Source organism: Anabas testudineus, chromosome 19 (assembly GCF_900324465.2).
Source record: "Anabas testudineus chromosome 19, fAnaTes1.2, whole genome shotgun sequence".
NCBI lineage: Eukaryota > Metazoa > Chordata > Actinopteri > Anabantiformes > Anabantidae > Anabas > Anabas testudineus.
The window spans coordinates 3,524,505-3,551,921 of NC_046628.1; the positions used below are offsets into that span (position 1 = coordinate 3,524,505).

The 27,417-nt window shown below is 38.2% G+C and overlaps 1 protein-coding gene across 1 annotated transcript in view; it reads left to right on the forward strand.

The window, feature by feature from the left end:
* pemt (phosphatidylethanolamine N-methyltransferase) overlaps nt 1–27,417 on the forward strand; it is a 52,783-nt gene that overhangs the window by 19,539 nt on the left and 5,827 nt on the right. Inside the window, exons 3-5 of the mRNA XM_026350999.1 lie at nt 3,709–3,824; nt 12,496–12,641; nt 15,804–15,915. Of these exons, the coding sequence (XP_026206784.1) occupies nt 3,709–3,824; nt 12,496–12,641; nt 15,804–15,915 (374 nt within the window). The remainder of the gene's footprint in view (nt 1–3,708; nt 3,825–12,495; nt 12,642–15,803; nt 15,916–27,417) is intronic.

Here is a 27,417-nt window from a genome sequence, read left to right on the forward strand (position 1 = left end):
TCTCCATGGTAATAGTGATGGTATGTCTTTGTAAAATTTGATGGTTCAAGAACAATAAGCAATGTTATGCGCAAAGGTAACAAGTGAAATGTTATCAGTGTTGAATATAATTCTCCTGATGGGAACATGCCTGTCTGACTCACATTCCATGATAATCTTTCCAGTAGTTTCAGAGTTTCAGTCTCATTAAAGTTAATAAATCAATCCACTGACAGACCAGCATTGCTATGCCCTGAACAACACAGTTATAGCAGCGAAAAATTAAATTGTCTTGCCCCCAGATATTGATCAGTGTTCAGTTTGGTTAGTTTGACTAAAAAAAGCATTTGTTCCCAGTACTTGCTGCACCACAGTTGACAAACTGTCCATAAATCCCAATTTACTCAATCAGTGCTTTCTGAACTGAGGATGATTTAATCTGGCTTTCTATGATGTGCATGTGATCCGTCTATGTTCTTGTTCTCATTTTCCTTGTTATTTCAGGACAGCACACATGCGCTCATTAATGCATCTGGCTGTGCGTGTGTGCGCATTTGTGCCAGTTTGCATATTGTCCTCCATTAAACGCAGCTGTATATTAATACAGTGGGCCAACCACCAGCTGCTGGTCTGACTGAGAGAATTACAGTCCCCGTTGAAGAGCTTCTTTCTGGAGAGGTTGAAAATTACCACAACTCAAGGTACACCAAAGTACCCTTTTTACACTGTAGTATTACATAAGTTGTACTTTTGCTTCTGCTGCCAGTGTGAGGATGACTTGTAGGGTGCTTTAGCTATATTTTCCTCTCTCTGCTTCTTAGATGTTCGTCCATTAAGGAACATCGAACGTCACAAGTCCCTCCCCCTCAGATGGCTTCCTAATGTCCTGACTTCAAATCCATTCAAGTGCCTGCATCTCAGATTTAAGTGGGCAGGAGGGGCCTGTTACCTAAGCCTTGATTGAATTTGTCTTGGAGAGCTGCTAGTTCTGCCAGGCTGGCGCCACTCCTTCATCCCTGCCTTCTGTTATTTCCACAGCTTGATTGATGATTTGATAACAGCATCAGTAGTCTGTCTGCACAACACCTGGGTATTTTTAGTGTACTCCATAACCCAGTCGAAGATTGTAAATAATGTTGCGGGGGATTTTGCAGTCCCTTCGCTGCCTCAGAGTAGATCATACTGGCATAAATGGGCTGCTAATGTGGATGGTGGAGGGTACTTGACATGTTTCCCATAAATTATTGAGACGATTAGAGTTTTTTTGGTAGGGTTCCTTAACTGCTATCTTTAATAAGGTTACAACTGCATGCAAAGCATGAATGAATCCCATATCTGTTTAGCTTGCTCATGCAGTATACAGTATGTGTGTCTATATTTATTGTCCCCTGTGCTTACTGTCCGAGAAGGAAATGCAGCACATCACTTCTTTATGACCATTTCAGTGCCAAATTACCAGTCTGTTGTCTGTTGTGATTTCAATCATCACTACATTGTATTTTGAACAGAAGAATTTCTGTAATCACTCCCCCAGTCTCACGTCATCCTCATCAGAGTTTTGTTAAAGCTGTTGATGTTTACATCCATCTTTGGAAAAGTGACAACAATATATGATTGCATAATACTCAGCTTCACATGGACTCAGATCTGGACTAGGTGGAAACTAGTGTCATTGTGAGGGGCCACTGTAATACATTTTAGATTGCAAGCAAATTTCTCTTTCTTTCTGTCTTTATTTTGGTTTCATACTGTACTTTGTATGTAGAATTAGAACTTGTTTTTAATGCATGGATGTTCAACAGAATGCAAGGTATGGTATTGTATTGACATAGACGAAAAGTATTAGTTAGAGATCTATGCCAGCTGTTCAGGCTCTTGTTACATGTCACCATGTGCCACAAGAATCAACAAGAGAGGATGTTGATGTAAATGGAAGTCATGTGAGCTATATTACGGTCCACCTTTTAAATGCTACATGCCAACATTAAAATGCATTACGTCATCTTATAATTTCTGTGTTCATACAAACTTGTTACCTGTAAGGTTGATTCTGTCCATTATTCTCTTTATTATCATTGTTATTGTTCTGTGTCCTACAGAACAAGCTGTGGTGTCATAACGCTGACCATAAGTCTGAGTCACAGAGGGAGCATAATTTGTTGGACTCCAATTACACAGCAGTCTCCCTCTCTTGGTATAGTGTGAGAGTGGAACTGGGTCGAAAGGGACATTAAAGAGGAGATTTCTGGCATTGTGTAAAAGATACACAGTGCCAAGGAACGATGAAGACGACTGAAGATATACCATAGTTATTTAGTCACTATTCTAAAGATCTCTTTGAAGATATTAGAGCTTAAGCTACCTATCGCTGCCACAGGATGCTTAGTGTTTTGTTTCCACTATTTCCTCTTATTTCTTTTACCTTTCTCCTCTTTTCTATCTTACCTCTCCTGAGTATAGACAGGATGTTGCCATAGCAACATTTATGCCCTGTATTTAATTTTTTTCCCCTGTATTTTATAGTTATCTACGCACTTCCTCAGCCCACAGTCAGTCAGTAATTTGGAGTTTGTCAGTCCTTCAGCAGCTCTTTCAGTCAGTCAGTAATGGCACAGACAGCCAGGTTCTCCATGTGACAGACAGGTCAAATGCTTGTCTCTGTTGCATAACTAAATGGAATTGAATAGTTTATATTTAAGAGTGAAGTGTATTTTGGAAAATGTAGCTGTGACCATCTAGTTAAGCTTTGTTTCTGCTAGTGCCTGTGGGGCATGGTGGAATGTGGACAACTGAAACATTAGTTCCACACAAACATTAAGCAAGGGAATATGCAGCGTATTCTTTGCCACAATGCACACGAATACAAGCTACACTGTTTTAGCTAAAGTATTGAGACATTCTGAATGTATGTTAATCTTAATGTATTTGACCATTTTGCTGTTGTACAAAATAAAGTTGTTTTTTTTATTTGATAACTCATGATCATACTTTATGATATCAAAGCCTGCACGGCAGTTCCTGTAAAAGAGAAATTGACAAGCCTAATTTAGGGACTGCCTCAAACATGCATTCAAAATAGCTTTGTCAGATTTTTGCCAATACCAATTTTATTTTCATGGACCTCCCTCCATTGCATACACAGTCAAATTACTCAATTTGACCCAATTAACTTCTTTAATATGGCCTGTTTTATGTGAATGGGTCATTTTTTCATAGACACTTGAAATCAGCTTTACTGCAAACGGAGTCTTCCCTCATTTCTAACAGTTTCTGGTGTAGAGACTCCCCTTGTCCAGTGTCAGTATAATTTCCATGATTCCACTTACTCACCAAACAATGTACATCTCTGGGTATGTTAAATTTGGTCAGAAGAGTGTTTTGTTGCATCTCTGAACATACCCTACAATAATGTCTCTAAGAACACTACAGCAAGAGCAGGTCGACCAATGAATATCAAAAACGGGATTTCACAGGGTATTAGTTATTGCCTTGTGACCAATTAATCAATTAAAAGATTGTTTTGTTTGAGTATCATTTTTTATTTGTTTGTTTTTTTATGTGTATCCAGTTAGTGAACATACTAGAGCATTTACCAGCTGAAAAAACAATTTGTTCTCGCAGGAGTTGGTGGAGACCAATACAGAGCTTAAAGGGCATTGGTTGTTTCTATTAGATTGGAAATAGAAGGAAAACACATCATCATTCCATCTCTTGTCTTTCACTCTTCAGGTGGCAAGATGGGAGCATCGTACACGGAGACTCTCCAGACTCTTTGGAAGCCCTTACCTGGCCTGTTATTGCCTGGCATTTGTCATAATTCTACTCAACGTTTACCGCAGCCACAGGTAAAGTGCAGTATGTCAAGTGGAGACAGCTTAAAGTGCGTTCAGACTGAATGCATAGCAATTTTTTGTTTGTCTCACATTTTTGGTTGGGAATTTTCTTTTTGACATTTTCTTTTTGTTAAACCTCAGACAGGAAAGGGCCCAAATACACAAAGTTAAAAACTCCATCAATAAAGCGATAAGCAGGAAACAGTAGCGGCTAAAGTACAAAGGTGCAAAGCTTTTTTTTTTTTTTTTTACTTCTTGCTTAATGCAAAAATCCTTCACATCTGAGCAACCTTTATAAATCTTAAGTCATTCACTCTTTCTCTCTTACTCTGTTACTGTTCCTATGCTTCTTACTCTCATCATCTGAGCTCTCACTGCTGCTCTTTTTTTTTCTCTTCCTCCTATACTTGTCGGTGCCCATAGCTCTGTAATATCTGCCAGTGTCACCACACACCCACCTTCGCACACAACCCTGTGGAAGTACGAACTCCCACACCACCCACTAAGGATCAAAATGGTGACAAAGCACACTAGAAACATTAGACCACACATATACAGTGTGCCAGTTCAAGAAGACTTTATTCTCTCAAAGGATGTCGTCTGTTGCTGGGCAACAACACATTTGGAAGGTGCTTTTAAGCAATAAATCTTCTTGCCACTTATTCAGCTTTTGAGGACAGCGTTGATCAACTCTCAAGAAACTGAAAATAGCAATAATACATAACAGTTCATTTGTTCAGATGTGTTAAGAACAGAGATGTGGATGAGGGCAAAAGTGGCTCAGTTGTTCAACCTAGACTGCATGCAAAGTCATTCTTTGAAATAACCTTTATTTGAAATTAAGACGCTTTTATTTGCGCAATTGCATCGTAATAATAATAACTGATATAAAATTTCAGTATTTTACGAACACTGTTCTTCTCCTTTCCGAAAAATTTAATATTACATTTTAAAGTCAGTTTGGCAGTTGTTTGGGTGTTTAGTCATTTTGGTGAGAAATTTGGCAAACAAAATAGCATTCGGTTAGTAATAAGACAACCAGTTATGCAAAGCGTTTGGTGTTTGGTAATATATTTTTAACAAATGTAGGTGTGACTTGAATATATAATCATCGTGACAATGTGGAAATGTTAAGTGTTAACCATAAACTCCTATAAAATTCCAAGTCGAAACCTTGATAATGCATACCAAATATTAACATAGTACATAATCCTGATTAACTGTAGACATTAATCCACTCCACATTGGTCCCACATTATACCTGCAAATCAGCCACATTTTATTGATCTATACAGAACACACAGACGTGTTCCTTATATTCAGTGGTGCTGTCTAGACAAGCCTCATTCAGGAATGAGCCTCACCTCCACAGACATCACTCCTACATTCTTTGTGGTTACGTAAAAAGTACAAAAGGTGTATTTGTGCTTCTCTCTATATATACATGTTCTATGAAACCATGATCTTTGCATGCATACAGTAAAGTGGCATACAGTGATTCTTAAAGGTTTTAAAATGTTTTATTTATATGTATAACTTTTTCTATTTATGTGATAACTTCACTGATTATCAGCCCTGAACATCAGCTTGAAGGGATTTTAGTTCATTCCTCCTTAAAGAACATGTTAAACTCAGGGCCTGTTTCAGGTGCTTCCACATAATTTCTAAAGGATCAAAGACAAAAGTTTTTCTCAGCCATTTCATACATTGCTTTTAAAATGTCAATCACTTGTTTGAAAAAATTAAGCAAATTGAGTGCCTTTGCTTGTTCTGTCAAAGGTTTTAAGCACTTGTAGAAGCAATTGAACTATATCTATTGATAACATATATATATAGAGAGAGAGAGAGAGAGAGAGAGAGAGGAGAGAGAGAGAGAGAGCGAGATCAGAGAGAGAGAGAGGAGAGAGATAGATAGAGGGAGATAGATAGATCAGAGTCTATCTTGCTTCGGCTATCTTGCCACGGCGGCACTAATTCTGTGGTGTTTATGCTGAACAGAAGACTTTTATTCCTGACTTTAGCGTGATCCTACAGGCAACATAAGTACCTTGCTCAGTCTGTGCCTGCAGGACCAACTCAAGAATCAAATGACTAACTCGCTGACAATTTGTGTGTTATGCAAACTTCATAGGCCACACATCTGCACATATGAACCAAGCAAGAAAAAAATATCTGATAATGATTACACTAAGGGCCAGTTAGGAGATGTAGTGTAATGTTACACAATACGTGTGTGTGCTGAAGAAAGTACAGTATGTAGATCCTAAAAGCATCATTACTGCATTATAAAAATACCACAGTAAAATAAGTTGGCTGTTGTATTATTGAATTACTATTATTGAAAGCCATTCACACCGGACATCCTACATTTCATGACCAATTTATGCGGAAATTGCAAATTGGTAACTTACTTATTCTTGCCCCTGTAAATATGTTTGCATGAAAAGTGCATTATTTAAGCAAATGTACTTATTTACATTTCACATGATTTTACATTTTAATTAAACATTATATGTAGTTAAGAATGGATAGAGAGAGTTTGCTACACAATACTAAGGTGCACATACAGTACACACATTCTGAAAGATGAACACTGCAATACTTAATAAAATGTTGGTTGGTTAATGTTGTTGTTGTCCATTGCCAGCAGCAATAGTCAAAGCAATAGAGAAGATGTTTTTTTCATTGATGCAGGATGCTACCACAGTTTGACTGTGCCAGTTCCTGCTATCACAGAAAACCTTAATAGTGCAGTTCAGCAGGTTTGTGGCTAAACCTCATCTCTGCTCAACAACTAAAACAGTCCTGTGGGGAAAAAATACCAAAAACATTACGACTCTTTCTAATTCCAGCTAACAGATTCACCAGCAGTCTAATTAACATAGAGCTTCATTGCTGTGTTGCTAAATTGTCTCTCCAATTAACTTACACATTCACTGATGGATTCACTGATGTACTGATTAGCCCACTGACTGTCACATCTTTTTATAGCTCTACCACAGATGTATAGGCAGTTTGACAGAGACAGAGGATACAAAGAGTGTATTTATATCCGCTTTATGCAGCAGAGATGCATTCCACTGATTATTCTCAATTATAAGGTTTTAGGTTTGTGCTAATTTCATCAGCTATGTTTAGATTTAGTCACAATCCTGTGTACATGAAGTGACACCTCTGTCTTTTACTAATGCCTTAATATGGCTTTAAAAATCACCCAAGTATAAAATACATAGGTTAACTAGTGATTTTTGTAGCCACAGGGTGTAACACCCAACAGTATTACACACCTGCTTTTACTTTTAAGTGTCCAAAAGTCAACTTGTTTTTTCTAAGCCTTGCTTTTGTCATCATGTTCTCGTCCTGTCACTACCATATTGTCTAAGCTCCTACAGGTGTAATAATATGCTTAATTAACTTATGTCACTAGGAGGATGAGAAATGTTCAGCAGAGCCATTCAAAGAAAGAAAATGATGTCTTCATGTCACTGAAGAAATAGTCAATGCATATCAGTTGCCTCTATTTTTTCACTCATGGCGTTTGTCACGTTACTCACTGTTGTTTAATGACATCAGTTTCATCTCATCTTCGTCATTTGGGGAAAAGAGACTGCTGATAAAGGTGTTTTCATTAATGTAATTAATACTACTTCAGCGAATACTACAGGGCATTTAACAAGTCTATTTTTTAATTAACTATGTTTGCTGGCGCTCCAGCTATTAAAAGAAAACCAAATGGGACTGGTGAAGTGGGATTCACACATTTAGATACACTCTCACTTCCTCTGTGTCAATGCAGACCATGTTAAAAACAAAACAAAAAAAACAAACAAGCAAAGCAAACACATATTAGGGAGGAATCTTATTCCGTACATTTTGATGCCTCTGGCATTATATTGTTGACCCCTTAGTTAAGGGGTATGAAGGTGGTATCTTAAGAACTTGTGAAAATTGGCACAAATGTCCACTTGGACCTTAAGAATAGACTGTTTAGATTTATGCGGACAGAGGTCAAGGTCACTGTGAGCAATACTTCAGAGTGGCAGGAATTTCAATACATCCACCACAAACTTTCACTTGGACTCATCAAACTTACTTTCTTAGAATGAGTCTTGAAAGATATACAGTACATGTAAATTACAACCACACTAGCTGGCAAATGCCACCAACCACAATGCTGTAATTCTAGTTTATCATGTTGGGTAAACATTCCTAATATGTTCTTAATACTTTCCTACTAAGAAATTAGACTTTTTATCTGTTGGCAACTCTCAAGGGGTGAGATATAGCAAGGAGGAGTGAGTTCTTGAGTTCTTTAAGTTGATGTGTTAGAAGTAGGCAACTTGTGATTAGGTGTCTGCGTCAGAGCATCTCCTAAAGGAAAGGTCGTGGAGTGTTGTTGTTATGCGATGGTCAGTGCTTGGTCACTGATGCCCAATATATTTCTCTCAAGAACACACATTCGCAGTGGCTGTATGCATCTCCCTCTTTGTCCTGTTTCTCTTCTGTCTAAGACACGCCAAGCACAATTTTAAAATGTACTTATTTAATCTTTGATGTATTTGCCTATAGAAAACATATGTCAGCAATGCTCTATGAGTGAGTGTGCATATGTGTGTATGACTCACTTTGAATACTGTCAAAGTTCAGGGAAGATGAGTCAAACATCTGTTTATTCTTTGAATTGAATTACCAGGTTGGTTAATTCAACGAAGGTGTAATACTACATAAGATGGTTATGTAACTTCACACATCACAGAATTACAGTGAGATTTGCTGTTGGTGTAAACATGACCAGTTTTTTTATTCTTATTATTATTTTGCACTGACTGTATATATGGGATTGACTCATGAGTGCCAGGCGATGTGGTAATTACTTAACACTGCGTGACAGCACCTGTCTGCTCAGCCCTCATTGATCAGTGTGATTCCGTGAAAGTTATTGTTTGCCATGCTCCAGCAAGAAAACAGCCTATCCAGTGTGTTAGCACTGGAATTGTGACTTTGGGTTTCTATGAAACCTGCTACAGTGAAAGCACCTGCACACCTTAATGGCTGGGTCAGCTGTCTGGTATTATTTGTTATTATGCCTGCAGTTTGGCTTAAGAATGTGTATCCTTGTGTTAGCCAGACAAAGGCTTGTAGGTACAAATGCTTCTGTCAAACCTGCTTTGGGCTGCTCACTATTGTGCCTTGATTGTATTAAACACCATTGTCAGAATAGGTATGTGAGGTACAACAGTTTTCCACTGAAACATAGAGGTGACCTGGATTTTACGACTATACAAGCTCTTAAAATCCTTGAAATGCAGCATGCAGCTGGTTGGTCAGTCCAGCCCTTTGGTGCCATAATCTATACTCCCTAGAGAATAAATCCTACTATTTTGGTGATTCCTCACTTGTCTGTGAGTGGTAATGAGGCAATGAAATATGAAAATAAATAATAAATAAATAGTTGTAATAAATAATTCTTAATAAAAATAAGAATGTATTATAGTGACAAACATACAGCATGTGCACTATGGTTCAGGTGGGAGTGTAGTTACACTGCTATGTTATTTGACCATATAGGTCAAGATAGAGGGTACACCTAGAAGATACACCTAGACTTTTTCAAATAATCCTGGTTATAAGATTAATATCCAACAACTTTACCAAGAGATTAATCAGACTAGTTAATCGATAATGAAACTCTAATCATTTTATTCAGGAACAATATCCAGGAAATGCTATTAAGATCAACATCTCAGGATTTGCAGAGACCTGAGAACAAATTACAAATAAGCCATAATGTGACCATTCATTTACTCATGACACACTTCCACACTGTAGAACAATCACAAATCCTAGCTACAACACTTCTCCTACCTTAAACAAGCTGCACATTAAACATAGGTTTAGAAGTAATAAACTGTAAACTTTAAATCACACTTGGCATCCCCCCCCCCCCCCCCCCCCCCCCCCTAATTATTAAAGGCACTTTCTCAAATGTTAAAGGTCTAACTAAATGACTAAACCATTAACCTTCCTCCCCTGACCTTCAGGGATGTCTTCCTCCTGCATCTAGTAGTCTTTCTCTCTAGGCAAGCTTTGGATTGCAGTTTTTATATCCCGATGGGTGGGATAACAGCAAATGTATACTTTGACTGAATTGTGTCCTTAGTTCCTTCTGTTATGTTACCGTGCACCTCGATCATAACATAGACACACAAAATATGTTACGCTGTAGAACTGTAAATGGAGTAAAACAACTAAAGCATACATCAATGAGCAGATTTTACCAAAGAACATTTTCCTGTATTTATAGAAACTACATCAGCAGTGACTCACCATCAGTTCTTACAGTACATTCGGTGGCCACACCTTCAGATCCACTAACCCCCTGCCCACATCTCCGTCCCACAGACCCACTTTTCCTCTTTTCCAATCCAAATCCCAGCAGTGTGCCATGGCTGACGTGGTCAGACAACATGCCGCATCACATTATGCTTCCTGCTTTCCTTGACAAAGGGAGAACACTGGAGTGCTCACAGCACAGACATCCTAACCCAATTTTTTTCTTATTCACCGCTAACTTCGTTTTATTTGGGAGCCATTTTTGTCTACAGGTGTTAATGCTCACACAAACACACAAAACTGCATCAGCACCTGCACCTGTGTGGGTCCCACTCTAATTTACAGCATTAGGAACAGCACTATAAAGTTTTAAACCCCTTGAACAGGTCAAGTCTCATATGTCTTTCAGTCATTTCAATTATTACAAAAGGAGTTGTTTATAATGTTGCAATCACAATGTTGGATGTTCTACTGCAAGATTGTATATTTTTACAGTAAACAGGATGTTGTAGGTCAGTTATTTTGGTCGGCAAATACACTGGCTGTGTACATTTAATTTATATGTTAAGTGTCAGTGATTAATACATAGCGGAATACATTAACAGTAAGAAATAACATGAATGATCAGTTTTATGCCTGTGTCAGCAGCCGGTTTGGGCAATTGTGACTGAACTGGGAGTCAGTGGCTTGTATCCAGGTTTCCATAGGTTTGTCTTTTTAAAAATGCTTTTGCTAGTAATTTGTATTGTTATACAGTATGTCAAAAATGTGGTTATGTCACTAAAAATAAAACTTGTAAGACATTTTATTAACATTATAATGTTTACACCCTTTAGCCACATTTTACTAGCTTGATATCTAGATTATGGAAATGAATAAATACAGTAGGTCTGTCGTCATTCATAAACACTGGATACATCCTTTAGCAGACACCATCTTCAGATTACAGGTAATCAGTAATGATCAGTGGATAGAAAGTTAAGGCTGCTGTTCAAAATAAGCAAGATGATGATTGCCTGATTGGAAGTCAGGCAATCATCATTGCTAGTATGAAATGAAAACACTGTTTAAGACATGTAGCTGTAACATGTTTATTTTAAAATAATTTGGCTTAGTTATAAGACTCATCTCAAGCATAACATAGCCTGGAAGCTTTAACCAACCTATGAATTATAGACTTGTGCTAGGATAAGCTTTTCAAGCAGAGCAAACTGTAACCTGGGAGGTTTCAGTAGTTTTTTGGTGCCACTACATTTGATGTGGTCTGAAAAGCAAAATATAATAATAAATTAAGATAAAATAAAATCATAAAAAAACTGTGATTGAACCCAAGCAATTAGTGCTTCAGAGTTTAAATTAATTATTGCAATTTAGTGTGAGTTTGTCCTTTATCTCTGCACTCTGCAGGTTCCATCTTGTCATACAGGCAACATTAAATCCAAATTGAGCACCTTTTGAAGCAGACAGTCACCCTTTTCAGACACTCTTCATCCACACATCTAAGGATAACACCACACCAATGAAATTGCTTTTACTGTATAATGACACTCACATCGTCTTTAAGCATCGGCTGCAGTCAAGTGTTACGTCAGAGAAAGACTTAAAAGCACTCTGACCAACAAACAGCCTCTTTCTCCCTGTAGTCACACACACAAACGCAGCTAATGCATTAGAAGAAAAGATCACGATTTCAGAACACAAAAACGTTCATTCTTGCTTGTATCTACAGTGGCCAGAAAAAGAATGTAAATTGGAATTTCATGGTTTTCTGCATTAATTTATCATAAAATCGGATCTGATCTTCATCTAAATCAAGAGAATTAATAAATATAATGTGCCTGTAATAATATAGGCAAAAAACATCTATCAGTTTTTAATTTCAAGGGTTCACATACTTTCTCCACTAGCACTATGAGGTTTTTATGGTGGGTCTATGTTTTGTTAAGTATACAGTGATTATAGACTTGATGGTACTGGCTGTATATCACTGCAGTGATATAATGATGACATCTCAAAGTGTTTTTGATATTGTGTTCTTGTTTAACATGAAAGGCACAAACTTTTATTTGATTTTCTACCTCCTTGGTGCTAATTAGCAGCCATTTTTAAATTTCACCTGTTCTTCTACAGTGACATATTTGACTCTAAACTGGGGCTGCAAGTCCTCAGATTAACTATGCTATTATAGTAATCATGCAGGAATTAATTGTGTGGATATTAATTGTATGAGTTCTTGCTGTTACAATTTGCGTTCACACTGTTTTTATTATTAACTGAAACTTGCTCAAGGTTCAGACTACGTGCAGTAAACTGATTAAATATAGTTAATGCTTTTTTTTTTCTTCTGCAGTATGACAGTGGCAATGAAGGCTCAGGCCAGGTGGGAGGTGATGGACGTGATGGTTGTGTTCTATGCCGGGGTTGCTCTCATGGTGCTGGGCACTGTACTGGTGGTCAGTAGCTTCCTCGCTCTGGGATTCACCGGAACATTCCTAGGTGGGTGATCTGCAAATATTAAAGGAGCCATCAGCTGATTTCACGCCCTGGAGACAATTCATAGCTTCAGTTGTTGTGATTGTACCATGTTTTATGCAGCTGAAATGCACTTTCCGGTTTTAATTACTCAAGTGAAATAGTTTAGCTCGGTTTCTCAGTATTAGCAGGAAATCAGCATTGCAGGCTGAGGATGAGCTGGTTAAAAGATTTGGGAAATGCAGTATGGGTTGCATACATTCCTATGAATGCGAGGCTCTCTCAGTGAAACTGCTGCATGTTCGAGCTAAAATATTGGATGGAACTGGATGGTGTTTAAATCTGTATTACCATATTAATGCTGTCAGCTCTAAGTCAGTGGTTGAATTTACAAACTGTTATCCCTCAGCTTGTACTTGTAGATGAGATAATGCTATAGCTCTTTAAAACTATACTGTATGATGTTTCCTTTTTTTAGTAGCTACATATGGTGATGTACTTACTTATGTTTGTGTGTGTGTGTGTGTGTGTGTGTGTGTGTGTGTGTGTGTGTGTGTGTTCATGTGTATATTGAGATTATTTTTATGCTACACCTGAACCTACCAGCACCAATGTTTCCGCGGGGTACTCACAAACATAAACACACTTACATTGGAAGATATGGCCTGTGGGCAAGTGTTGTAATTCGATGTGTCTTGTTTGCGCTGTATTAAGCCCATTGAGTCACTGTGACCTGATGATTCAAAGTGATTGCACTGGGGCAGAAAGAAAAATCCAAATACAATCAAATTACACGTGGTGTTTATGTGTTGGCCAGCTGGCCCGGGATCCATACTCCAATCACAACCACCTAAACACAGTCCCACTGCTGTAACCTCTGGGCTGTCACAGTGCTTTCACTACTCGTCACCTACAAATCCAGGTTGACGATTTTCATAACCACAGTGAAGAAACAGTGACGCAGGAGCGTGAATAAAATGTTATGCTTGGCTTTCAAATGGGAACGGATTACCAGTAGCTACTTTGGAGGTCAAAAATGAGGATAGCATATTCTTCTAAAGGCCAACCGCAGCTGGTCTTCTATTCAAAACCAAGCATATTGTTTATGTAATCTGTTTTTTAGCATGTTCTACCTGGTGTTTAAATGAGCATACATAATAAAAATTGTTATATAACTCGGGTATTAACAGCCTTTCTTCAACAGAAAACAAGGCCAGCATTATCACATGTGTGTGTGTGTGTGTATAAGAGAGGTATTTGAATGTTCACGTCCTGTTATACTTAAGGTCCAAAATAGGTCAGATTATGTGCATGTGTGTGCACACAATACCTGGGGGAACTTATTACACAGAGACCTGTAGTAGGTGCTCAGGTTACAGTGAGCATTGTCCTAGTTCTGCTGCTCCCAGTGCTTTATTTATTTTAGACCCCCTCCCCCACTACCACACACAAACACGCACAAACATTGGACATCTAGCCCTGGTTTACCCTCAAAACAGTGTGAAAAATATATGTTAAAATGACTTCTACTGAAGTTGCACTGAAAGTCAAATTATTTATTCCTATAAAATCATAATTGTTGTACTAAAAGATGTCATTTCTTGTGAAATCACAGCTACACTAACGTTCTCCACGAGGCATGAAATTCTAGGTAATGACGAATATATTTGTATTATAATTTGATTGCCGCAGTAATTGTGGTAAAACAACTGGAGGAGCTAATGTTGTTAATTATTGCCGCAGCTCGTCAGTGATTTCAGCACTCCCTACAGTGCACCATACTTTATGACACGGGGCATTACTGTCAACTACCTGTCGCTGTCTTTCCATTTGCCATTACCACAACTGCATTTATGAAACAGTAACAGCTAACGCTTATTTCAGACTACACAACATAAGACAATTGGTGTCGGTGGTAACGCTTAGTCATTTTGTTTCTTGTAGTGCACCATAAAGACTAACATGTTTTGCAGAAGTTTTCTCAACTTCTTCAGTATGTTGGCTGACACCTTTCTGCAAAAAAAACTGTATACATGTAAATGCTAAATCAAAATAATAATAATGATGCTGTGATGAGTGCAAATGTGAAACACAGAAAAGTTTATGTTGCTATAGCAACAACACCTTTGCCTTAATGTGTCCTTTAAGAGACTACCACAACAGAGTAAAGCAGGATAGTGAGCCAGCTCCTCCATTAATGTGAAAACAGTAAACCACCCATTGTTATCTCTTTTTAAGAATGTAGATATGAAGTCGGCACTTTCTTCTAATAACATAAACCAGCCTTCAGAAGTTCTGTGTCTCTCTCATGAAAACATATGTTTTCTACTGTGCTAACGTATTAGGAAAATGCTTTTCTAATGATTAGTTAGCATTTTAAATCAGTAAAGTTGCCTTAGTAAACACAGTGTGTCATTGGAACACAGTGTGTCACTCTTTACACCCATCTGGATATTTCATTAAAAAAAGCAGCTGTTTCCAGCTACGTTAATCATTTATTAAATTAACAATGTCTACACTGTATTTCTCATTAATCAGCTGTTATAACATCTGCTTTTCTTTTAAAAAGAGGTTTAATTCTTAAACAGTAATGTTTCATCTTGGATAAAACATAGAAAACATACAGTTTGATCTTTTCTGGTCAAGGAGAGCTGCTAGAACTGTAACTCTAGTTTTCACATTTACATTAACATTTAGTCATTTGGCAGACGCTTTTATCAAAGCAACTTACAAGTGAGATGATGTCAGTAACAGCCAGGTGAGGGGGGAGCTGCCAGACAGTGAAATATTAACAAGGTTGTGTGTGTCAAAGCCCCGTTCCCTGGCAATGCATTCACAGTCTAGCTTTAGTGTCTGATGCTGTTTGGTGAAAACATGTCAGAAATGATCCTAGTGTGAAATATGTTTGGTCTGAGTTTACAACAAAGTGACAAGGTTGATGGTGCAGCATGGAAACCGTACTCTAAGTTTTGGGTATTGAATCTCAGTTTATCTGAAATGTTGAGAAACCGTGTCGCTGGTGACAGATTTAGAAGTGCATGCTGGGACAGGCTTCATCCTCCTACACCACTGTACAGGGTAAAAAAATGACAGATAATTGTCATGAAATGCAGTGTTAGTCAACAATAGAGTCTGTCATCTTAGCTTGTTAGCATTAACACTGTACATGTGTGTCTGTCTTCTCAGGTGACTATTTTGGCATTCTGATGGATGAGAAGATGACAGGCTTTCCCTTCAACATCCTAGAGAACCCGATGTACTGGGGCAGCACTGCCAACTACCTCGGCTTGGCACTCATGTAAGTGTCTGTGGGGGAGAAGAGGTCACTTTCAGGAGTGTATCTGAGGTCAGCAAGAGCGTAATTTCAATCTAATGTTCTTATTGAGGTTTATAGCTGGGTTTTGCTCCTGTCTTTAACCATTACCTAAGAAGTGTTATTTCAGAGGAGAATGACCCACCACTTTCTATCAGGCAAAATGCTGATGTGCGTCAAATGTCATTCTAAATTAAGTGAGGGCGTGCAGAAGCGGCATGGATGGCAAGCTGCAACCAGCAAATGGAAAATGTTTTCTCCAAGTTACAAACCACTTCCCCATTGAAAAAGGTCAGGAGGTAAAAACTTTTACGTGTCCCGTCTCTATGACAACTGTGACAACATCACTCAGAGCTCAGCGTGCGTGGTTGCTAGGCAAGTACTCCGGAGTTGATGAGCCAGTCGCCGATGAAAGCTATTAGACCCCTATTCTTCCCCGCACAGAGCTGAGTGGAGTCCAATACTAATTTTACTGCTTCTGTCGTCCTTCTTGTTGTGACTACTTTTGCCCTATTTTCTCTTTAATTTTGAATTGAATTCACTTTTCAGCCCTGTACTACTAGCTCTGACTGATCAAACCATAATCAATTTCTCTAACATGTTTCTGCATTTCTCTCATGTATGTCCATCCGGTTACCCACACCCTTTTCTTATTCTTTATTGTTCAGTCAATTGAGAGATAGTAGCAGCTTCTGTCGCAGCCTGATCTGATGTCTTCCTTCTGCAGTCTGTCGTCTCTGTCTGTTGTTGATCTAAGGATCTACTGTAAAACAAACAGAAGCTCTAAAAACAGGTCTGTAGTGTATCCCCCTGTGAAGTGAGGAGGGTGTGTGTGTGTGTGTGTGTGTGTGTGTGTGTGTGTGTGTGCATGCGCAATTAACTATTACCTGGACAAAATTGATTTATACACTGCACGGTGACAGTAACAGTACGAAAAACTGCCAAATGGTAATTTTAACTTCACCATTTCTCATCTACGAAGGCTTAAAGCAGCTAATCGACATTTTTATATAAACAATCAATCATGGACCATTGTATAGGGAGTGAGTGATGAACCCACAGAGAATTATCTACTTAACTATAAACAGCATATAAGCATCTTTGTTTTGGTTTTGCGGCCTGCGGCTTTACTACTTTATTTGGCCAGTGAAACCACTTGTTCATAAATTAAAGCTTTGATAAACCCATTGAATGCTACCTGCTATGTCCACAGAGACAGACAAATTTAGTGACTAGCTGGTGAACATAGTGGACCATTTAGTTGCTAAAGACCCAGATATTTCCCTCAGGAGTTGATAAAAACCAAAGCAGATTGAAAACAGAATGAGTCATCACATGGACTCCAACTGAATATGAATGTTGCTTTCTGTCTGTTTAATGTGCAAACAAGCAACTACAGACAATTGTGTCAAAGTAATTTTTTGTTAATTTTTTATTTTTTTTTAAATTGACTAAAAATTAACTGCACATTAATTGCACAGCCTTTTAAAGCAATTACCGCAATCAAGTCATTTCTGTCACTCTGTGAGACTTCTGCAACTCTCGACAGGTATTTTGAACTACTGCTCCAGCTGTCTTTCAGGTTTGAGGTGGACCCTCTCCAGACTGCATGTTCTAGCTCTTTCCATAGATGTTCAATATGATTTAGATTAGGACTCATAGACGGCCACTTCAGAATAGTCAAATTATTTGTTCTTAGCCATTCTTGGCTGATTTAGTGTTTTAGACCTTACATTTCTGAATAATATGTGAAACTGTAGTCACAGGAACATCAAGCTGCTTGAAGATGGTCTTTTACCTTTAACATGTTTGTCTATAATTGACTTTCTAATCTCCTGGGACAACTCTCCTTAGCTTTCTGTGGTCTATGTTGATACCAAACGGCACAGTGACCACTTTTCACTCTTTAAATAGGCAGACTGACTGATTACAAGTTCGAAGACACCTATGATGCTAATTACACAACACACTTTTGTTTACCATGTTCCTATGGTCAAATTGTTTTAAATTTTGCTTAAGGGTACCTTCATTTTTGCAGAGGCCAGTTTCATTAGTTTGTTTTTTAAATGCTTCTATTGAACCACAATTTAAAAGCAATGTCTGATTTTCATGAGTTAATTTTTAGTAAAAAGTTATTTATTATTACTTGTGTAAGTTTCATGTTATTTCAGTGACCACTGTGGATTATTCTTTCTTTAACAGAAAGATACCAACAACTGGGGAGGAGCAGTTAGCTCAATTGGTAGAGCAGTTGACTATAAACCCTTAGGTTAGTGGTTTGATTGCTGCTTCATATCGAGGTGTCCTTGGACAAGACACCAAAACCCCACAGTAGCTCCGTCATCTACTCCAGCCACCCAAACAATCAATAAAGCATGCTATTGTTATTAGTAAAATGTCTGTATTTGCAACTTTGTATCCGCAATGTAATTTATAAGGAGAAAATATATGCACTTTTTTCCCACTGTTTCCAAGTAGAGGTCCTCATAGGGCTACTTAGCTCAGAGGAGAAGAACCCTATCCCTGGACCTAGGTCATAGGACATAGTGGTGGCAGTATCCTGATTTGGGCATCCTTTGCTGCTTCTGGACTAAGACTATAGAAAGAACCATGAATTGTGAGGTGTACAAGCAAATTCTACAGGAAAATGTCAGAGGGTCTATCTGTAAACTGAATCTCAACAGAAAGTAAATCATGCAGCAATGACCCTAAACACAGAGGTCATTCTACTGAAGAACTGTCAAAGCAGATGTTTGATATATTTTTGAATTGGTGGGGTCTAAGTTATGACCTTAATCCTATAGAAATTCTGTAGAAGGACATGAAGTAGGCGGTTCATGCAAGGGAGAGAACTAACATCCAAGTTGAAGCTGCTGTGTTTGTAGGACTGGGCTAAAATCCCTCAGATGTGCAGGGCTGGTAAACAGTTACTGGCATTGTTTAGTTTAAAGGTATTAAAAGGTGTAAAAGCGGGTCAGACCAATTGGTGAAGACACGGGCAACATATAACATATATTTGCCTCACCCACTTCATTGAATGATTTTCTACAATCAATAAATTAATGTGCTATTAACATAGTTTGTATTTTTATTCTGTTAACTGTGATTCCAAATCCTTTAAAAAGACAGTCTTTACTGTGTTTGAGAGACAGGATCTCGGTCATAATGTACTTTCAAAATCACACAAACAATACACTCTGTCAACTGAAGAACATGAGGAGAGAAAAAGCTCTACCCAAGCACCCACACACACCCTACACACTCAGCTAAACCCCTTACTGTGCCAGACGATCTCTTTTACACATTAGTCCACTTACAGGCTTCTTTGTGTGACCTCGACAGGAAATTAGCTGACACATTAGCAGATGCACTTAGACTAATACATGAAAACGGTCTGAACTCATGGTGCTAAATAAAGTGGGCACTAAAATTGCTGCATGATGGAATTCCTTATTGTGATTGCATATCATATTTTGTATTGGGCATCACAGACAATGGCTTCTGCTACCAAACTTGTAGAAGTTCTTAAATATTCAAAAAAAAATTCTGCTGTCTGTGCTGTATTTAGTAGGGTAGTGCATATATTTGCTCATATTTGCTGTTAATATTTAGAAACAAATGTTATTTAAATCAAAATTAGTTTTGTGCATGAAATTTAAGAAAATTAAACATGCATATTTATGCAAGTGGGCATCGAACTGGGCAAGGGTATAAAACCAATTTCTAAAGCGGACCATAATGGCCTCAACAATTGTGAAATTGAATGAAGTTTGGAACAGCTTGGACTGTTAGTCGTCACCCCAACGATCAACCAAAGCATTAACCCATCACACAGCTGAAGTGGCTTAGGACAAATGTCTGACTGTCCTTGAGTGACCCAGCCAAATCAATGCAGAGACCTGGAAATGGCAGTTTGTGCACGTTACATCTACTCAGTTTGATGGATTATGGAGCTTAAGAGAATTTGCGAAGAAAAACTGAATAAAAAGCCCAAATCCAGGTGTGATATGTTTGTATAAATGGAAGGTTGGTGTTCCCCAGAGGATGAATCCTAGTGCTTAAGGTGGTCTTCATGCTTCTCTGTTTTGGTTGACATTTGTTTGGATCTCCTGACTTTTTATTAAGTGTCATTATTAGGTCAAAATTTCTATTTGCCTTATATTTTGAGACATGGAAAACTTGACATTAGCATCAGCGTTAGTTGTACTTTTTTAACTAATTAGCAACATTAGCATGCTGACAGGCCAGGATTGTAAGCATACAGTATGTGCATGCTGATGTTAGCATCTCACTCAAGCCTCACAGAACTGTAAGCCAACATTAAACCTTTAAGTCTTGTCTGCAAAGCAAGTGTTTCAGCTGCATTTTTCAGCAATCCTTCTTATTCTGACCTCATTACATTCATGCAGTTTGCACGTATCAAAACTGAGCTTTGAAACAATTATACTTAAGTCTTATGGATTATAACAGGACTACAGCAAATACATAACCAAGCTATTTATCTGTTTCAATAATTTGCCATTTTTTGTTTGCACTTTTCTTCTGCAAACCCCCTCCAGTGTAGTCTACAGTAGGATAGATCATTATATTTACAGAGTAATTAATAGTGTGGTAAATAGTGCTGTTTAGCTCCATCATGGACCATTATCATGTGTTGAGCTTGTGGGATGGAGCGGTGCCCTCGAGCAATGCAGAACAATAGTCTTGCTTGTAACATGTCACTCTGCTACAGGCGAAACTCTGCACCACTGTGTTTAACACATGTTGTGTGTTTATGTGGGGAGTGTAACAGGGAGAGCACTATTATAAAACAGTAAAATATACCTCAAGACAGATTCAGCCCACAAAGGATATATTCATGGCTATATTTGTTACACCATGATCACAGCATAAATCCTGTGGTACAAGTATGACACACAATTTGTGTTTTGTGTTTGTTTTTGAGGCTGTATGATTATATAACACTAGTACATCTCTGCTGTGACATTTGGTAAGTTTTATAATTCATTTAAAATGTTTTTTCTACCCCACAGAGAGTGTGGTACATATCTGTCACAGCTGTCAGATGTGATATCGGACCCCGTCACAAGACATGATCAGATTTCAGTATTTTCAGTGTTACCAGCAGCTAGATGTTGGATGTTCAGTGACAAGTAAAGACACACAATATTAAAGAACAATGAGGACAAAGCGACAGAGACAGTCCATGTCCTTATGTATGTGTACGTTTCAGAATGGCCACGTGTGCGTTTTGACCAACAAAGCACTGATGACCCGTTCAGCACACAGTGACACAGTTTAGAGACAAATACCCTGTACAGTCCCAGTTTTTAAAAAACAAGTGACAAAATTAAACTTAAATCCTCTTTCAAGCCGTTATAATGAGAACACCTGGCATACTGACCCTGACACCTAAATCAGAGCTGGCATTCAGAGTTCAGGTGGAACACTGAGTGCAGACGGTCACACTATCTAAGAACAACGCTCCTTCAGATAATCATGACCAAATAACAGCATGTTTCAATCAAAATGGAGTTAAAGCTGCCCTGATTTGTTTTCAAAGCAAGTTGCCATCATTAGACCACAGAGAATGTTACCTGCTGTCCATGGCCCTCAATTATTCAAAGGTTATTCTAATTATTATTTGAGTGAATTATATAAAATTCTAACCCAATTTAAAAATTTCTTCCCAAACATGACATATTTTTTTACATTCTCCTATGTGCACTTTAATAAGCCTGGAAAGTACTTAAGCAGATATGTTCAGATATTTAAGCCAGGAGTATAGAAGTGTTACTCTATGATAAACAACACAACTCCCCTGTGGTTGCACAGCTTCTGGACTTAGCTTGTTAAGTGATTAACACATTTGTCTCACTGTGTCCTCCTTGAGATGTTTCTTCCACTTGCTTGTTTTCTGTAGACTAGTTTTATCATTTTGTTGTGTACATATGTTTGGGGTTGTGCATGGTTACCTAGCTACTTGTGCTTTCTTTCTCCCTTAAATATCCCTTCACAAACCCTGCGGTTGTAGAATAATAGCAAGCAAAATTGGTTTAGTTCCCCCATGTGCGTCCTGAATGTGGTACTTCGCTCTTGGCTTGATGCCTTTTTAAGGTTTATACTCATCTCCTGGTACAAGACACTGACTTAAAAGCAAAGTCAGTGAACAAGAGTGTCCTGCTGCAATAAACAACACAAATTATTTAAAAACCACATGCAGTAAAAACAAAAATCTGTGATTTGGCGATTCGCTTGAATCTTTGTTTATTTAACAACAGCAAAAAGAAAAAGTGTTTTCAAAAATGTTTTCACTGACCAACTTAATTGTATTTTGTAAATAAAGGCAGTTTGATGCCTACAACACATAAAAATTAGACTGAAATGTATTAAATATTTAAGTAACAGTTCTTGGTAACAGGTGAGGTGATCATGATTGGGTATAAAAGTAGCATCCGCCAAAAGCTAACTCTTGGCAAGCAAAAATGGGTCAGAGCTCATCGTCTCAACAACACCATCAAGACTTCACTACTTTCATCATCTACAGAACATAATACTGTGAAAGGATTCTGAGACAAAAGAAAAGCCTTAATGTAAAGTAAAGGCCAAAGGCCACTTAACCCTGTCGCCTAGCGCCGCATTCAGAATACAATTTAGAATTCAATTACACAAGGATGAAGCCGTATATTAACTCTGGGCAGAAACGCCTCCAACTCCTCTGTGCTTGAGCTCAAGTCAGATGGACTGAAAGACTGAAATTCAAGAGATGATAAGTTATCTGCGCCAAAGGCATGATGGACCGTGGATGCAAAAGGAGATAGTAAAGCGATTAATTAACTAATCATAGATTTAATTGCATTTTAGAAAAAGTACCAACCTTTCTGAAAATTGTTTGTACATGAAACACTGTAACTGGATTGCTTGCACTTTCATTTTGAAAGATAGCAGCATTGATCAAAACTTTAAAATGACCGTTTTAGTGCTTTTTAGTATTGTTTCATTGTTTTGGATTCAGAGCTCACCACCTCATTTTCAGAAAATAAACCTTCACTGCATTACAATTTCAAATGAGCAACATCACTCTAAAAGGAATCCAGTGTTGTTAGCTATGTTAGGCAGTGGCTAACGTCCCCATTCAACAGAATAACTTTATGCTTTCCAGAAAAATAAGTTAATGCAGCTTTATACCACAGTCCTGCAATTATAATGTGTGTGTAGTATGTAAGTATGAATGAGGATGCAAGTGTAAAAATACAGATAATTACTCTAGTATAATAATAAAGAGGTGTACGCAGTTTAGTGGATGTGTTAAGTAACTACAAACACTCTAGTAAAGTAGTAATATTGTATTTGAGTGAATGCACTTGGTTGATTGGATCTAAAAAGAGGCAGCAGTGTTATATTTTGAAAGTTTCCATTAGACCAATGTAACCACTGTAACAAGCCTCTGTAAATGTACATTCTCTCCTCATAGAAAAATACATCATGTGTTTTTTAGTCATATCTTATTTTCATTCATCACTCCAACAGGCAGACAGGACAGCAATGAGGCTCTCTGGAGGACTGTAGGCAGGGGGAGATTGAAGTGATGAAATGAGAAAAGATGAAAGCTGTATCTGTGTTTTTGCGTCTGATTCTTCAATCTCAGGGTTCTAGATTAGACTTACTTCTCCATTTTCTCTAAACTAGGTCAGTGACTGGAAGCTCTCATTGTCCACACACAGCTATACACTTCTCATTTCCTCAGATTGTCTTGTGTGTGTGTGTGGTGCAGGTCAAGACTCACCTGAGTCTTGTTAAAAAGAACATTGGCAACAGTGAATCATAGCGTTGAACCTGTCTGCATGTCAGTTAGGAAGAATGTGCATGTTTATGTGCGTATGTGCATTAGGAGAGTATGAGTTCGAACAAGTTATTAACCCAGTTTCAGCTCGGTGTGATATCTAGTCCCACCAGGTTATTGAGATGAATATGTTTTGCTGTAATGCATTCTACAAACGCAAAGACTTATCAACTTAACACACAAAACAGGAGTCGTGTGCCTCATATAGGAGTAAAATGTGTTTTATAACAAAAAGGTAAAATGGGTCAGTGGCATCTCGTTCTATTTAGGGCAGCTAATGGAAATTCTCCAGCCTAAATACAAAATTTTGAATAATACTAGAACTGGTAAAACACGTATTATCACATATAAATCCTATCGTGATGATGTCATTTTAAATGGCATACACATAATTACATAGTGTTTTGTGGGTATATTATGCTCCCACAGGGGGCTCTTGTGCATAAAACAGCTTTGTTTGGTCAGATGTATCAGCATTTACAATTTGGAGTTGAACATTTAGTTCTGCCAAATCCATGAGGGGCCCAGTCTAATCATGATGACATAGACTTGACTCCAGGTCCTGTTTTGTATGTGGTGATGACTCTAACAACAGTCATCAGGGAAGCTAATAGCACAATTTTGGGAGTAAATTATTTTGGAGATGTCCATTAGTAACTCGTTTATCTAGGTCACTGTGTTAAATTAAAGAAAATAACAGCTTTCTGACATATTTGGTTTGTATGGAGCAGGCACAAACCAAGCGTGTAGATATCCTCTATGCAAAGCTGCCAGAAATCCAACTTACAGGACAAATTAGTACTTTATGATAGAAACTTTCAGATGTTCATTGTGTACATGTGAGCATATGAACAGTGCATAGTTTATCTACTATTTTGTGATATTAGGTCTGACTACTGAAAAGTGTCACAGTTCCAAACCCTGATGCCACATTAACGTGGCGATTCTCTGATGGGTTGGAGGAAGAATTAAATTTCACCACTGGCTGTCTTTTGCTACCCTCCTGCCTTGATCCTTATCTGTGAATGTGTGTGCAGGGACCTGTGTGACCTGCATTGAAAATGTAGCTCCTCTCTCTGGGTTGAACACTATTGAACAATATGCTCTACCAATGCGATGCTTCAAGAAAAGCATGACAATACGGTATGACCTACATATTCCTGCTTGTTACGTAGTGCAAGTCTCGCCTCCAGTGGGAGTGATGTACATGCAAATGTGGTCAGTTTTCAGTAGCGTAACATGTCAGTCACATCCTGTTTATTTTACGTGGCATTTTCTGTCTGTGTGTGTGTGTGCATGAAAAATGTTACCCTTTAATTCCTCAGGTCTGCAACAGGTAACCAAGGATTGTTTCTGGCATTGTAATTTCAAATTTGGCACACTTGCCTTCACCCTAACTTGGAAAAAGCATCAACATTTGGCTCTGAGGACATCAGCACATACAATTATCTTGTCTTATCAATAAAACAGCAACACTGGCTGATTTAGAAAATGAATATGGATGTCTTTGTCCCATCTGCTTAGTGTTCTTGTCCAAAATACTGTGTTTCCCATGCTGCCAGAATGTGAGCATGTGCAGCCTGATTCACACAGACTGCATATATGATACAATATATGGTGCACATTTATGTGCATTGACACAAATTTCCATACAGATTTAGCAAACAACATCGAGACTCTTACAGACAACTGCAAGCTAGACAGATTTGGATTTGTAGCGAGCTGATAGCTGTTCTCTCTGTGGATCATATGATTGTGGTCACATTATATTCATGTAAAAGTCTCCCTTTTTAGCACCAAACCAAGCCAAAGGCTGAGAATACAAAAACATATGGACCACAAAATAAATTGGCAAATCAGCCGACATCCAGTTTTGGTTTTGTCATTTGTAATTACGGCAGTTTGTGATATGGGTCAGTGGTAAATAGAGATTACCACATGAGGTCTACTGACTCATCGTGGTGTCAGATCGATGTGTCACAATCAGTGGGTGTCACTGAAGCCAGTGTTGTGTGTCAGATTGAAAGTAAATGAAAACGTGAATCGAACAAAATCACAGCTGTTACCGAACTGACACAGAAATCTAAAGTCACGAGAGAGCTGCTCCAAAACTTTGCAATTTGTTCCCGTCTTCTTGCCATCAACTAAACGTCTTGAGTACGAGTAAATAAATAAATTGTTTCAGACATCGCAAACATAACATGTCAGACTCTAAGAGAAAAGGACTTCATTCTCAAGTTGAAGTTAACTAATACTAACAAAAGGCCCTGACCTCCAATTTGGAAACTCTGAATAGAGAGCTCACAGTGTGGCGTCCAGGCTGCTGTCCTATTTTCTGTGATTCCTGTGATCTGCAGAAAGGTCAAAGGCAGTTAAAAAGAATTGAAAGTCATTTCTGGAAACGGCAGGCAGTGCCAAGTCTTTCATCACTTCATATTGTGACCTGGTTTATTGGATTTACCTTGCAGCCCATGTAAGCTAAATTTTCTGTGTGTGTACTGTTTAGACACAGGTTCTAGATAAGGCAATCAATTAGTACAATGTCCTTAGTGTCTTGTGGTGTCTTTCTCTTCATATCTTTATTTCTCAGTGTCTACGAAGCACTGAATTTAACTGGACTGTATCCTGGTGCCTTCATTACTGCCTGCTTAACTAGGTCAGTTATATAAGCCTCATCAGCAAGTCTTGTTTAGCTGCTCCACAATGTGCTGTTGTTCTCCCTGATGTGATCAAAGTAGTGGAAAGCTTTAAAGGTTAGTGTAACACATCCAGCAGTCCGTATCACACAGAGTGTATCGAACACTCTGCTGGGGTTCTTCACAAAGCTTCATGGGAGAGCGACAAAGACAAATCAGAGTTGCTTGGAGAGATTTTCATTGTGTAGTTTTCTGGCCACACGATAACAAGTTGGACCTTCCAGATACAGGTGTACAGGTGCTGCACTGTACAATATATTGAGTATGTTTAGTGTAGTGAATATGTGAACCCAGTTTTTACCCAAGTAAAAAACAGATAAGAGAAATACTGTTAACTTATAATTTATATCCTGTTGCAGGTCACCTACAATAAAAATGTTTTTCTCTTGTAGCTCAGCTCAGGCTTAGATTTATTTCTTCAATCACTTACATTTACATTTAGTTATTTGGCAGACACATTTATCTAAAGCGACTTACAAGTGAGATACAAAACAAGCACATGTCCAAGCCAACGAGACAAACTTTAAAGTGAAGTGCTCTAGAACAAGCCGTTTCAGTTTCAGTAAGTGCAAGATTTGTATTTATTTATTTTTGTTAGGCAGCTGAGTGTGCAGAGACGAGTAGGGCCACACAGCTGAAAAGGTTTGGCCTGGGATCTTTTGAGGTGAGGTGAGTAGACATTGTTCGTGTGCAGAGCGCAATGAGCGAGAGGGATTGTAGACCAAGATGAGGGAGTTCAGGTGAGCCGTTGATTGATTGAACTCTTGAAGGCAAATTCAGAATTCAGTGTCACTAAAATTCTCACTTTTATATATCTTCAACCTGGACTTTACATCCAGGTATTTTCTGTTATTGTAGAAGTACTTTTCATATGTCTGATATTGTGTCTGTTAGAGTCTTATGTAACCATTCCATTTTGGAGTAAATGCTGGAATAAAAGCCGTTATT